This window comes from Medicago sativa, chromosome 7 (assembly GCF_051527215.1).
Source record: "Medicago sativa cultivar Bolivia chromosome 7, Bolivia_mono, whole genome shotgun sequence".
Lineage (NCBI taxonomy): Eukaryota > Viridiplantae > Streptophyta > Magnoliopsida > Fabales > Fabaceae > Medicago > Medicago sativa.
This window is the reverse complement of record NC_140755.1, coordinates 25,683,164-25,698,142: the sequence shown is the minus strand read 5'-3', so window position 1 is coordinate 25,698,142 and position 14,979 is coordinate 25,683,164. Positions and strand designations below refer to the sequence as shown.

Here is a 14,979-nt window from a genome sequence, read left to right as displayed (position 1 = left end):
ATTCCTAAATATCTAAATCCCAAATTTAATCCCCAAATACTTCAATCCTTAAATCTCATCTAATTCCCTCTTTGTTCAAAATCAGTTTCCTTTTTTTGTTGTTAATAAGTGGAGATTTGTAGTAAGAAAGGAATATAGTAAACTCCAAATCTTTTGTGTTGTCAATCAAAGAAGTTTAGTTTATATGGTGTAGACTATTATAATTAATAGTATGTTTCATGTCAAATGTGATTTTAGTAAAAATATATGTATGTTTCTTAACCGTCAAACAATTGAGTATGTCTCCAAAACTTTGCCTTAACTAAACATGATCAAAATAGCTTCAATCATATCTTACTTTCTACTAAAACATATTTATCAAACATGCATGTAGAAACATATTGACCAGCTTCACTGCACTTACACTATAGAATGAGGAACTTACACTATAAAATGAGGAAAAGTTATACTTTTTGGAATTGAGGAGTAAAATGTGGTGATTTTTTTATAAACATTAGGATTCAATGCAATCCAAAGAATTAACAAAAAAAAATTGATTTTAAACAAAAGAGAAAATTAGAAGAGATTTAGGGATTTGAGATTCAATTTGAGATAATGATTTTCGGTTCGGGGACCAAAATTACCATTTTCTACTTCACTTTAGTCATGTGACACCTCATGCACGCCACATCATCAGTTAACAAAAAATTTTAACGCTAGAGACTAAACTGATAACAAAACTACACATTCAGAAAGTAAGTTGTATTAAACCTTAAGTTAGATACCTTTAAGATAACGAAGTGTAGAGAAAGATATCAAAGCGACCATTTAATCATTGTTTTTAGGGTTAATAGTGTTTTACTCTCCCGTATGATAGGTCATTTCCATGTTTACCCCCCTGTAAAAAAAATTGATTTACCCCCTGTAAAAAAAAATTTGGAATACCCCCCTAATAGGCCATAAAAAAACGAATTACTTTTTTCTTCAGAAATTTTGGTTTTTGTATGGCCTATTAATGGGGTATTCTAAAAAAAAATATTTTACAAGGGGTAAATCAAAAAAAAATGTTTTACAGGGGGTAAAGCATCATTAACACTTTAATGGTGCTTCACCCCCCTGTAATATAGGTTATTTCCAAGTTTACCTCATGTAAAATATATTTTTTTGTTAACCCTCCTGTAAAATATATTTTTTTTCCAGAATACCCCTTAATAGGTCATACAAAAACCAAAATTTCTGAAGAAAAAAAAAATTCGTTTTTGTATGGCCTATTAAGGGGTATTCTGAAGAAGAAAAAAAAATGTAACGCCCATATTTAATAGTGTCTAGAATAATAAATACGCGCGTTATAATAGGTACTTGATACATTAATTATACAATACAGAGTGACATAAGTCGGAAATTCGATTACAAAAGTCTACTCCAGTCATATGTTACATTATTTTCACCAAGATTGTCGCCATAAACTTGGATACAAATTACTTTACAACACAACACATAATATAACATATGCATCACTAGAAAGTCTCACAATCGGATCCATGATAGCACGATCAAACCAAAGCCTTCTCCTTACCTTTGGCACTCGTAACCTGTGAACTTGAACAAATGAAAGAACGGGATGAGACATAACGTCTCAGTGAGTTCTATTTATTCCCTAGGCTACTGATAACTTTGGGGACAATCTAAGGTTATCACGTGTCTACTTTACAACCGATTGGTTGATTATACGTGTGTGACTTCTATTCATACTTACACGACCGTGCGGGGAACTAGGTCGCTCATTGTAAACTATACTTGTAATTGTCTTATCATTCATTTGCTTGCCATAGTCATTTCATACATATCATAATAGAGTGAGACAAACAATTTATCTGAGTTCGTTTTACGAATTGTTCTGGGTGGAGTAACCCCGAATATGAATCCCATACAGAGCCAAGTGTGCCTAGCTAAGACATGTCGGACTCCCTCAGTGCCGTGCGGGCCCCCCTTGCGGAGCTTATCCCATTTCCATGAAGGAAACCCCTCGCATCCCTCTAATGTCGATAACGAGAGTCGTGACACCTACAACATTTCTTTCATATGCAAGCATTTATCCAAATTGTATAATACGTCAAAGTTGTGTTTCCTACATTCATTCTCAACCATTAGGTCGAGGCTCTAATCTTCCCTTTCTACATAGATTTCTACCCATTCTCACATAAGAAGAGTCTCGCTAGGGTTTCATATCATTGCTTAAAAATTATATGCTTCTTGTGCTTTTCATTTCTCTACAATATAAAATATGTCTAGGGTTACAAGGTTCTTGCTCAAAGAATGGAGAATTACTCTTGTTTGCAAAGAGGTTTAAGCTTGAAATCAAGTAATACAAAGATGCTACAAGAAAGCGTTTGGGTCAGCAATGTCGTAAACCGGTGAGCATGTCGCCACTAGCGAAATGTCTCTAGAAGTCCAGAGACTTTCACTATCAGCGAAATTTTTCTGTAGCTCATATGTTGTTTTCGCCATCAGCGTAATCCACTGGAAGTGCTGGGAAAAATTCGCTATTGGCGTGGAAAACTCGCCATTAGCGAGTTTCTTGAAGATCAAGTGCAGAACTTTCCAAAATCAGGTGGTTAAACTCAATCATGAACTCCCTTGTAACCTTAAACATCCAGAGAGATTAGTATGTAAAAATTTTAGCAAAGCACAGCGCATAACACACTTAAACAACCATCAATTTCATAGATTTTATGCATAAGAATAAACATATTTCACCTAATGAATACTGGGGATTAAAGCTGCCAAACTCAACCCATGGAAAGATTACTAACTAAGAACTCACCTTGAAGAGTTTTGAAGTTGGTTTCAAGATGTCATTCAAAGTATTTGGGGCTGCCTGCTTTTGTTGGTAGGTCTAAGAAGCAGGTTTTCAATTTTGTCCAAGATAGGGTGTGGAAGAAGCTGAAAGGTTGGAAAGAAAAATTTCTTTCAACTGCTGGGAGAGAAGTTTTGATCAAATCTGTAGTTCAAGCTATTCCTACGTATGTGATGAGTTGTTTTCTACTTCCGATGAGTTTATGTGAGCATATTGAAAGTATGATTAGTAAGTTCTGGTGGGGTAGCAAGCAAGGTGAACGTAAAATCCATTGGATTAAATAGGAGACATTATGTAAGGAAAAAAAGAAAGGTGGAATAGGCTTTCGAACATTTCATGAGTTTAACCTTGCAATGTTGTCTAAACAAGGTTGGCGTATTATGCACAACGACGACTTATTGATCTCACAATGTTTGAAAGCAAGGTATTTTCCTATAAGCAATTTCTTGAACGCTTCAACTGGTTACTGTCCAAGTTATACATGGAGAAGTATTTTACAAGCACGAGTGGATGTTATTGAGAAACCTGGTATTTGGAGAGTAGGAGACGGTCGTCTTTTTAATGTATGGGAGGATAATTGGCTTCCTTATCAAAATGGACACAAGATTTGGTCCCCTAAACCCCCTAATTGTGATATTAGTTTTGTTTCATATCTCATTCACCATGATATTCGATGTTGGAATGCTCCTTTAATTAATGAAATTTTTCTCCCTTTTGAGGCTCAACAAATTCTTCAATTGTCAATTTATTTCTCTCAATTACAAGATGAATTTGTGTGGGGTGTTTCACGGTCAGCTACTTTTTCTGTGAAGAGTTCATACCATTTCTTAAAGGCAAGGCGTGAAGCAGATGGCTCACATAGCTCAATGCAGGACAATAATCACCAAGTGTGGAAAAAATTATGCAAAATTAAAAGTATTTCAAAACACATCCACTTTTCTTGGAGGATTCTACATGAAAAACTACCAGTAAAAAATGATCTGTTTAAAAGAGGAATAAGCAGCGATCCATTGTGTGTTCTTTGTGGGGAACATAATGAGACAATTTCACACCTCTTTATGGAGTGTCATTGGTCAAAGCAGATATGGTTTGCTTCCTCTTTAGGTGTGGTATTTAATTCGCATGATTCTAGGTATGTTCCTTTTCATAAGTGGTTAGAGGAAAATATTATTGATGTCGATGAGGATATTATAGTCCAAGTTTTGGCCTTGTGTTATGAGATATGGTGTGCTAGAAATAAGAAATGTTTTGAGGGGACTGATGTTGATGTGGCTGCCACTATTCAAAAGGCACAAAGATCTATTGTGAATTTTAAGAGTGCTAGTAAGGTGTTGGTGGAGACACTAAGTGGAGGTCCAATGTTGCCAATATCTGATGTTCATTGGACACCTCCTTTTAGTGGTTTCTATAAGCTTAATGTTGACGCAGCGGGTCCGGTAGAGGGTGATAAGTGGGGTATTGGTGTTGTTGTGAGAGATTATGAAGGTGTTGTTGTTGGTGCTAGTTCTTGGCAAGTATATTCATTACCAGATTCAGAGGTTGCAGAAGCTTTAGCTATGCGGAAGGGTTTGGAATTTGCTAAAGACATGTCTTTTCTGAATCTTATAGCAGAATCAGATGCTTCAAATGTGGTTTTAGCGTTGAATGCTCACCAACAATCTTCCAACTATGTTGGCTCTATTATTCGAGATTGTATTAGTTTTAAGGGTAGTTTTCGTAGTTTAAATTTTTTGCATATTAGGCGTGAAGCCAACCAAGCTGCTCATTATTTAGCCAAATATGCTCTTAAGAATTTAGATTGCATATGGGTCGAAGAAACTTTGCCTTGTATTTCTGCAGTCTTGGCATTTGATTTATTGCCAGACTTTCGTTAATGAAATTGTTTTCAACGTCAAAAAAAAAAAAGTTGGTTTCAAGCTTCTCTACACCAAACCCTAATAATCACTAGCTCCACAAGAGAGAAAAACAAGTTGTAGTAGCTTGATTCTATATGTACAACACTTACAAGGATTCTTAATAAGAGGAATTGAAGTAAAGATTGTGTGAAAGGAGGAAGAAGGAACCGATTCTAGAGAGAGGAGAGAGCACAATCTTTTGCTCTTACCCTAGTGAGAGAAAGTGAGGGAAATATGAAGATTTTGGGGCCTAAAGTCTTTATATACCCCTCAAGCTCAAATCTCTAAAGTGCCCTTATCCTTAAACGCACACAATTCTTCGTTAACGGATAATACGTCGCAACATGATAAAGCGGGTTGTTACAAAAAATTTACAGGTAAACCCAAAAAAATATTTTTCGGTAAACCCGGAAATAACTATTTCCGGGATAAAACACTATTAACTCTGTTTTTATTTCCAACACACTCATTTTACACTCACACCAAAAACATAACAAACACATTCTCTTTCTCGTCTCTCTCCCGTGAACCAATTCCCCACCTTCCCCAAAAAATTCCATTTACCCATTCCACCTCTTCCTTTCATTTTTCTCACTACGTTTCCTCTAATTGTCATCAAATATTCTACATTCATTGTAATTTCATGCTTTGGTGAGAAGTGGAAATAACCACTCACGAAGAATTTACTATTTGGTGTTCCTTGAGGTAAAACTTTATGATTTATTGAATTTAGAGATGATATTTAGCTTTGACGAGTAGTGGAAACTAGTGTAGATTGTATAATCTTAAATTTTCATGACTTCCTTTAAACCCTAAGTATAGAAAATTGGGGATTTTGTCTAATTCTTTTATCTATTGTTAGGTTAGCCTTAAATAAGTTTTCTCATTATTTGATATGATTTTTGATGTTCAGATTCAGTGGAAATCGCTCCGGTGGTCGTTCCTGAAGGCATTGTTTGAAATAGAGTTGATCGACATTGTTGTGAGTAGCTAATTTACCTTGTGGCAGGTTTTCTTTCAAAAATAAGATTTCATTATTTTGTTCATTTTCAATAATAAGAACGTGATTTCGGTGAGAATCGGTAGTTATTGCAAAATTGAGGTGATAATGCGAATAAATTGGTATATGGTAACAATGTTATAAGGGTTTTAATCCTATGAGGGTTTTGTGATATGAATTATTTTTAATTAATGATTTGATGTTCTATTGAGAATTTTATATCCGTTTTCTGCAATGAAGAGATAATGCAGCCTATGAGTAACACGCTCAGAGAAATTTTAGATAATTTATGTTCGCTACAAGACATAATGTAGCTTATGAGTTAAGTGCTCATAGTAATTTTTTTATAATTTTCGTTTACTACAACGAAGAGATAATGTAGCCTATGAGTTACGTGCTTATAGTAATTTTAGATAATATATGTTTGCTGAAGAGAAAATGCAGCCTATGGACTAAATTGTTCATAGTATTTTGAAATGATTATCGTTCGTTGCAACGAAAAGGTAATGCAGCCTATGAGTTATGTGCTTATAGTAAAATTGAGATGATTACCGTTCTCTGCAACAAAAAGATAATGTAGTATGAGTTACGTGCTCATATTAAAATTGAGATGATTACCGTTTGCTGCAACGAAGAGATAATGCAGTATAAGCACTGAGTGCAGATAGTGAAATGTAGTGTTGGTGATACTAGACCTCAACTCACGAAATATGTGATATTTGTTTTGATATTAATTTCAAGTTTTAAAAAGTTTTGAGATAAAACCTATACTTAGTGTATAAATTTATTTTTATTTTGTATAATTTACTTTGATTATTATTTTTGTGTTCGTGCAACTATTGTTTCTCCATTCTGTTCACTTGGTATCTTATGCTCTCACTGAGTCTATGTGACTCACCTCATTTTTTTCCCTTCCAGATTCAAAGGTTGCGAGATAGGCATTTCCTGATAGTTGTAAATCCCTTAGAGTTCCCTCATTTTGGTAAGCCCTAGTTTATAGTGGTGGTCAATATTGCGACTTTATTGTGATGCAGCTATATGGTTAGGAGTTATTTGATAGTTTAGTTGGATATAAAACACATGTTTTGAACTGCTACTTGTGTAGCCACTATTTCTTCTGAATACATGAGAACTTTAGCATATGAGAAGTCTAACTGCTGCTAGATAATATTTTGTGATGGATATTTAATATTGGTATATGGTTAAATATCATAGGATTTTTTATTTTTTGAAAGAAAAAAAAGTAAGCAGCTAAATTTTCGGTAGCTCTTTGATTTGTCAACATGAGTGCATTTATGTCAGGCTTGCCAGGCTTATCATATGTTGAGTGAGTATTAGCATGTGCGCGGTCATGACCTTAGAGAGGGTCGTGACACTAAACATATATAGTTTGCACAAGGTAGAGTAACATGGTGTGTGCAAAGGAGAGTTTAGACAACTAAATAGAACATGGTCAAAAATTGGTGCAAATGAAATTCCTAGCAAGAGAAAATCTGGCATACATACATATCTCATAATCCTCAAACGTAAGTAATATAACGTGGGTGTGCTGCTAGGAAAAGAAAACAATTTTTGTTTCAGAACATTAAATCGAACATAGAAATCTGGTAATGATATGTCACATTAACATCAAAGACCTACTGCGGATTCAAAATAAAGGGGAAACAGATTTTACCACAACTCCTTAGCAGTAGCACCCATCTTGCAATACATACTAAACTTCACATTTCTATAAACAACTTAAAGAAAGGAAATCAAAGTAGATATTTTTCTTTTTTTTTTTGAAAGAAAACCAAAGTAGATATATGCATGCATGATAACTCAAACTAAGCATACATAACAAGATAAATAACAGCAAAACCAATGAAAAAACAAAGAATTGAATTTACCCAAAAAAAACAACTTAAAAAACTAATTTAAAAGAAGGAAGAAACAGAACATACAGGGTGTAAGAATATTGGGCCGTGGTAGTTGGGCCTAGCCCACATGTACATAAGTGAATGCAATAAAGGGTGTTTTATTTTAGGGATTGAGATTCACGCTGAGGGAGAAGGGTCGGTGTGGAACTGTTTGACAGAAATCGGGATGTTAAAAACTGTGATTGAATGAATAGGTCACTGCTGAATAATTGTAAGTGATACATTGTTGATTGAATTTAGTTTTTTTTATCTATTCTAATTATATGCATGCAAAATTGTTGATTAAATTTCGTTAGTAATCTCGATTTTGTGCTTCTTCAATCCCCATTAGATTTGACACCTAAACATGTAGTTAGTTGCATTCAACCACTTCGATTTCTTAAATTATTATCGGTGATTCATAGTATGTTATTCTCCTTTGCTGCACATTTATGATTAGTTTATCAGCTGTTCTAGTTGCTTTCACTACAGAAATGAAGCAGGAGGACCGATTGTCGATTCTACCGAAAATCATTCTTCATCACATTTTGTCAAGGTTGCCAGAGAAAGATGCTGCTAGGACAAGTGTTTTGTCGAAAGCTTGGGCAGATACATGTTTTACTTTTCCCATATTATCTTTTTCTGATAATAAATTAACGGGTCGGTTTCCCCTATCAATGAATGATGTTAAAAAGATGAGAAAAAAGTTCATTGATTATGTGACGAGAACATTGTCGAGGTTTAGTGATCAAGGATTGGTTATCAAAGAATGATTCATTACATGTCAAAGCATGTTGATCTTTGGTTGAAGTCGGCAAGTGGAAGCGGTGTTGAAGTACTAGAGCTTTGTTTGCCATGTGGTCCCAACTACATTGAGGAAGGTCATGGCGAATGCTATGTTTTACCGGCAGGTGTAATCGAAGCAAAATCACTTACCAAGTTGGTGTTGAAGGGGGGGATCAGAGTTGATCAAGCATTCATGAATCAGTCAATTAAGTTTTTTTCATTGAGAGTATTGTCATTGTGGATTGTTCTTTTGGAAGATGAACATGCAATTGAGCATCTAATTTCTTGTTGTCCTTTCATTGAACATATAACTTTGAAGCGTTGTTCAGTGTTGAGCCCTGGAGGCGGCTTAAAACTCATGAAGTGTTTGAGCATGCATGGTCTACCAAAGCTCAAGACAGTTGATGTTCATGGATTACAAGAGGTTTATATTGATGTCCCAAGTCTTGAGAATCTATATTATTGTCATGATGTTTTGGACGCACCGTATAAGATTCATTTTGATAGTTGCAGAAATTTGAAAAGGTTACACTTGTTCTCTTTGGAAGGTAATACTATCACAAGCAAATGGTTTCTTGAATTGTTTTCGAAATTCCCTTTCCTTGAGAGATTGAAATTTGTCAAATGCACAATGTCTGAGACGATTAATATTTCAAGTGTTCAACTTAAGGTGTTGGAGTTATCTGGTTGCCATAACATGAAAGAGGTCAACATTGATGCTCCAAATCTATTGTCATGTGAGCATATCATTGATGCTCAACATTTAGAATCTATTATTTCTTTTGTAAGAAGTTCTAGTAAACTGAAAGTTGATGTTCAAATCTACATTGATTATTTGGATCTTGGTAACTTGAAGGAATTTCTCCAAAACATCAAACCTGAAAATGTTTTGACATCACTATCTCTATTCATCTTTGAGCTAACTGAGGTGAGTATGAATTAGCTACTTATTTCATTCATTCGATTTGCATATTTACATATTGAATGTGTGTGTACTTACCCTGTCTTGTGTAGGATGAATTCAACCCTGCGGTATTTCAAGTTTCATCCCCTCCACCAAGCGTCAAACACTTGCATCTACACACTTTCCCAAAAAAAGAAACTTTATATTCGTCTCTTCTAAGTGTCTTACTTTCAAGTTGTTGCTTTGCAACTATATCTATGAGCATGCATCCTTGTTTATGCAGCAGAGAATTCATCGAGGTATTCCATTGTCTCCCATGTTTCCTTGATTTCAAGTTGTCAATAAAATTCTTTCATAACATAGGGAAAAAAGGCTCTGCCATTATTTCCTTTTGTCAAAATCATTGCATGTATATTTAAAATGTTTATTTTTAGTATTTTTATCCCCACTTAGTGGGATAAGACTTGGTCGTCGTTGTTGTTTTTAACATAAATGTTATGTGGAGCTTCTGAATTATAACTTTATTTTATTAATTGTCCAAACCTACAGTTTTTCTACGAGACTCTAATGAGAAGAAAAGACGACGACTGCTTTTGCAGCTCTAGTGATACCAAGTGTTGGTGGTATGGCTTGAAGGATTTGAAAGTCACACGCTCAATGAAATTTGATGAGAATGTTGATTTTAAAACCTTGTTAGAATCGTCGCCAATTTCTTCAGCTGATAATATTAGCTTTAGACTAGAATTTTAATGCTATTGTGATCATGTGATAAACATGTTTACTTAGAGATTTGATATTACAACTTAAAAAGAGGGTGCATCCTTTTTTGTTGATTTGTGAGGATAATCAAAGTTCATGGATGTGAACCAATAAACCATATAATTTTTTTTTTATATGCTGGTTTTACATTTAGAAGATCTTTGTCTTAACACTGAATTGTTGTTTTTACTACAAAATTTGGTACTCATGGTTTAATATTTCATTCTCATGCCAAAAGGACATATGCTTTGTTGACAGTATGCATTTTGGTGAAAATAGAATCATATGTAAGGATATAAGGTATCAATTGTATTTTGCTTTTTACATTTTGCTTAATCCTGATTCCTGAACTCAACTTGTTTGCTTTGAATAAAGCAGCTAGCCCTTGCATCAATCAATGTTTCTAGCTGCTGTTACTTGATATACAAATTCATTCATAATTTTATAATGAAAGGGTGAGGCCCCAATAAGACAATGTCTTTGAAATGATAATGAAGAATCTTTTTTAAAGTGAGAAAGAAAATTCAAGTATTTGCTCAAAATTATAGTAGTTGCAATTGTTTGTCCATTCTTTGTTGGTGTGATTTGAATAAGTAACTAATCTTTCAGTGCATTTGATAACTAATTAAAAAGGCACATGGTAACTTTGATCCAATGTCATAAGGTGACTATGAAACTAAAAAAATAAGACTCACACAAATATGTATATTTTACATATATAGGACCCAATGGTTCTTGTAGGCTCTAATACTACATACAAGTCCTCTAAAAAAAAATAAAAAATAAATACTACATACAAGTTTATCCTATTAAATGATATTTGGCAAAGGGCAATCCATTGAAAAGCTACTTACATACAAATTACCTTGGGCAGTCTTAGATGGATTTGGTGCAGTAAGTGTCTGATCTCATATTAATGGCCAAGATAAAAAATTGCGTGTAACTGCATCCTCTCTTCTTTTTTTTTTTTTTTTTACTAGAGTCTATACATTTTAATAACAAGAAAAAAACAGCAAACTTTAAAATATAACCATACTATAAAAAAAAAGAAAGAAAAAAAGGCAGCCCGGTGCACAAAGTTTCGGCATAAGCAGGGTCCGGGAGGGACAAATCAAGGAACACACTAAAAAATGACTTCTTCGAAACATGATGTCTGGTTAATGAGACACACTGTTGATTCTGCCCCAGTAAATAAACACACACACTGAAACCAATCAGGCAGAGATACTACCAAGTACTAGTGAAACCAATAAAAGGAAAACGATTTAACTTACTTTTCCTCCGAATGGAAATTAAAGCATTGGCCTCTATCTCTATCACTAACTCCTTTTGCTTATTCTGCATTTCATTTTGTGGAATTACACCTTTATATTCAACCCAAGGCCTGGAAAACCATACACCAGAAAGTGAGAACCATCAAAAAATCGGGACATCACATCTCCGTCCAAAATATGTGAGATAACACCTCTATATATATCGATCATATAGCTTAATAGCTTATTCATATAGATCATAGTGGATGTTTGGACTTAGGACTAATTACTCTCATTTGCCATATACTAACCGAGAAGCTTAAGTTTAACTAGTTACTTTGAAGTGAGAGACAAGTGTGGCAGGAGAATGAAGCTTCCACATCTCACCATAGTAATCCAGCTTTGTGGGGCTATTGTCCTACTCAATTCCAGAAGCTTTGTGTAACAAATGCAAAACCAAAAACAACATATTAACACTTGAGATGCCAAAATAACACATGAGTTACTTTTATGTTACGTAATCATTTGACTTGGTCAAATCAAACCGCCATCACAAACTAATTCTTCAAATGTACGTGTTATATTTTACTATTATACTTTTTATTTTTATCTTACTTTTTAGTATATCCAATAAAGCCTTTTATTTAAATAGCCTATAATTCTTTATTGATCGATTTTTTTTTTAAAAAAAAAAAAAAGAATCTCAATTTCTTTTTAAGAAATCTATCTCCAAAATAATTTTCACCTCGTATCAAGGATAGGTTGTTATCGTTTTTTTAGGAAGTTTCTTAGTTTTTTTTTTTTTTGCTAGTATCTTATTTTCATATCAAATCTTATAAGATTTGATTTGATATTTTTTATTTACTTGCACCGGAAACTTCCTGGGGTTCAGAATTTCGCTATATATAGGTTTTGTTCTCTGCCCGTTATTATCAACAAACTCTTCCCTTTTTTATCAACAAATTTCAACACTGTTCTCTCTTCCCTTTATTATCGATAAACCCTTCACTTTATTATCGACAAACTCTTTTTTGTTTTCTCTTCCCTTTATTATCGACAAATTAAACTTCAACAAGTTTCCTAGGGTTTATTCTCATGGCTTTGTTAAGACCCAAGAAAGAAATCAATAAACTTAAAAGCCATAGAAACCAGACACCGATAAGCATCATAAAAGCTCTTCCAAATGACTTATTGGTTGATATCGTGGGTAAGGTTGCTTCACGCTCAATGGCGGATCTTTGCAAAATCAAACTAAGCTGCAAAGAGTTTCTTAATGCTTCAGAGGACGGTTGTGTTTATCAACATGCAGCCATGGATAAGTTTGCATTGATTCCACTTCCATGGTTCACCGATGAAAAAGAAGTCTCGTTCTTGAGGCGTTGTAGAGAAAGTGGTAACTTGGAGATTATTTATCGTGAAGGAATGGTGCAATATTTTAGTACTTTGATGGTGAATTTAGGTTTTGAGAATTTGAAAAAGGCTGCATTAGAGGGTCATCATGAAGCCAAATATGTTTATTCTATGCTTTTGATGGCTAATGGTGATCATGAAGAAGGAAGAAAACTAGGGTTTGATCTCTTTGGTGAGTTGAAAAATTCCACGTGCAATAATGTAGTCGGATGTAGAAAAAGGGTGAAATCTTTTATTCAAAGCATGTGGGTGAAGAATGTTGTGGTGGCTCAAAATCAAGGATTGTCTTTGTGTTCTTGCCACAATGGGACAGAGAAGGTGATGAAGAAACACTCAACATGATCTCTTGATGACTTTGATAATGATGTTGTTGGGGTTTGCAAATATTGCGATGGAAACTATGAATTGAGTTTATTTTGTAAAATGTTTTAGGTTTAACTATGAAAACTGAAAAGTACAAGTCTAGTTATCATTCTAGTTTAAAGTTGTATTTTATTTCTCTATTTTAGATTTGATGTTAGTATTGTAGAAACTCAAAAATTGAAGTTTAGTTATTTTTCTTTTTTTTTTTTTGGTTACAGTTTAGTTATTTTTCTTTGGTTCAACGTGTTTTTATTCAAGTTAAGTTATTATTTCCCTAAAACAAAGAAGTTTGGTTATTATTTTTGTTTGTGGTTTTTTTTCTTTTAATTCTCCACGCTTTATCACACAAATTGTAGAAAAACAAAATATGGATTAAACCAACTTTTTATGATTCAGAGTACAATCCAGCTTCTTCATAACTAGATCCTTCTTTTTCCTCTACAAATAATTAAATAAGTCCTTCTATTTCTGAGATTGCATGTAAATTTATTTATCACAATATCGTTGGTTGATCATTTATTTTCTTTAAATTCTTTATATATTTTTATAAATATTTGTCCTTATTGTTTCGAAAATACATTTTTCATGTGATTGGTGAAAGTGAAGCTTGGTTTGACAAATTGACAACAACCAATGCATGAGACTACTAATTTCTTTTGAAAGCTTACCTAAAAAGAATATTTTAAAAATTAAATTCAAATTAAAGAAAAAGTGTATTGTTACAGAAAAAAAATATATTCTAAAAATTAAAGAAATAAATGTATTGTTAAAGGAAAAATCGTACGGGTTCAAATGGTCAAAAAAAAAAATAGTTATTTTTAAAAAAAACAAAACTCCTCTTTTGTTTTTTGGTATAAACAAAACTCCCTTAATTATTGTATAGCGATTTTAATTTAAATCCAATTTTTTTTTAGGTCAAGATTTAAATCCAAATTTAAATTGTAAAGATAACTGAAATATTGAAGTTAAATTTGTCAAAGAAATCTCAACAAAAACTAAATATATTTTATGTGAAAAATATTTATGGTAAAATATTTGATGTCCAATTTTTTTAGGTATTTTCAAGGATAATTCATATATGGTCACAACTTTAAATTAAACTAACTTTTTTTAATCAATATTCAATTTAGAGGTCGTTTGTTATAGTTTTTTTAAAAAAAGAAATCAACTTTTTTAAAACAAAATAACAACTTTTAACGTTTGCATTTGTTTGTTACAATTTAAAAAAAAAAGGCTTAATTACACTTTTGACCCCCTAAGTTTCCCAAAGTTGTGATTTTCGCCCCCTAAAAAAACAACTCTTTCCAGACCCCCTAAGTTTACTTTCTGTTGCAATTTTGGACCCCCACGCCAATTTTGACCCAGTCAACGGACACGTGGGCGCAACGTGTGTAAATTTTTTAATTTTTTTTTAAAAAAAATTCAGTAATTAAAAAAATTGTTTTTTTTAATTACAAAAAATATTTTTTATTACAAATAAAAAAATTTAATTACAATTTTTTTATTATAAAATCAAAAATAAAAAAAAGTATTTATTTTTAAAATTAAAAAATAAAAAAATATTAAAAAATACAAAAATAATTAAAAATTTACACACGTGGCGCCCACGTCAGCGTTGACTGGGTTAAAATTGGCGTGGGGGGCCAAAATTGCAACAGAAAGTAAACTTCGGGGGCATGGAAAGAGTTGTTTTTTTTAGGAGGCCAAAATCACAACTTTGAAAAACTTAGGGGGCCAAAAGTGTAATTAAGCCAAAAAAAAAATAAGAATCTAAAAAAAATCTTAATCATCTTCAAATGAGAATATGCTAAGACTAGTTTCCCAAAAAAAACAGTTTTCTTTTTAGGAGAGAGAAAATAAGGGAGTGTAAAAAAA

The 14,979-nt window shown here is 33.1% G+C and overlaps 1 protein-coding gene and 2 pseudogenes across 2 annotated transcripts; all 3 read left to right on the top strand.

The window, feature by feature from the left end:
* Window positions 1-3,894: 3,894 nt before the first annotated feature.
* Window positions 3,895-4,732, top strand: LOC146905160 (uncharacterized). Its single transcript, XM_085728453.1, has one exon. The coding sequence runs from the start codon at window positions 3,895-3,897 to the stop codon at window positions 4,708-4,710; it is 816 nt and encodes a 271-aa protein (XP_085584579.1). The 3' UTR covers window positions 4,711-4,732.
* Window positions 4,733-5,210: 478 nt separating this feature from the next.
* On the top strand, window positions 5,211-10,301 carry LOC146905159 (putative F-box/LRR-repeat protein At3g44810; annotated as a pseudogene). The gene is made up of 6 exons (XR_015020439.1): window positions 5,211-5,436; window positions 5,645-5,740; window positions 6,650-6,713; window positions 8,090-9,343; window positions 9,430-9,618; window positions 9,869-10,301. The product of XR_015020439.1 is annotated as a putative F-box/LRR-repeat protein At3g44810 (transcript).
* A 1,930-nt stretch (window positions 10,302-12,231) lies between these two features.
* On the top strand, window positions 12,232-13,213 carry LOC146905158 (F-box protein At2g35280-like; annotated as a pseudogene).
* Window positions 13,214-14,979: the final 1,766 nt, after the last annotated feature.

What these genes read in the sequence shown, in the direction of transcription:
- LOC146905160 (XM_085728453.1), top strand. Translation starts at nt 3,895, where the DNA reads ATGGAGTGTCATTGGTCAAAGCAGATATGGTTTGCTTCCTCTTTAGGT.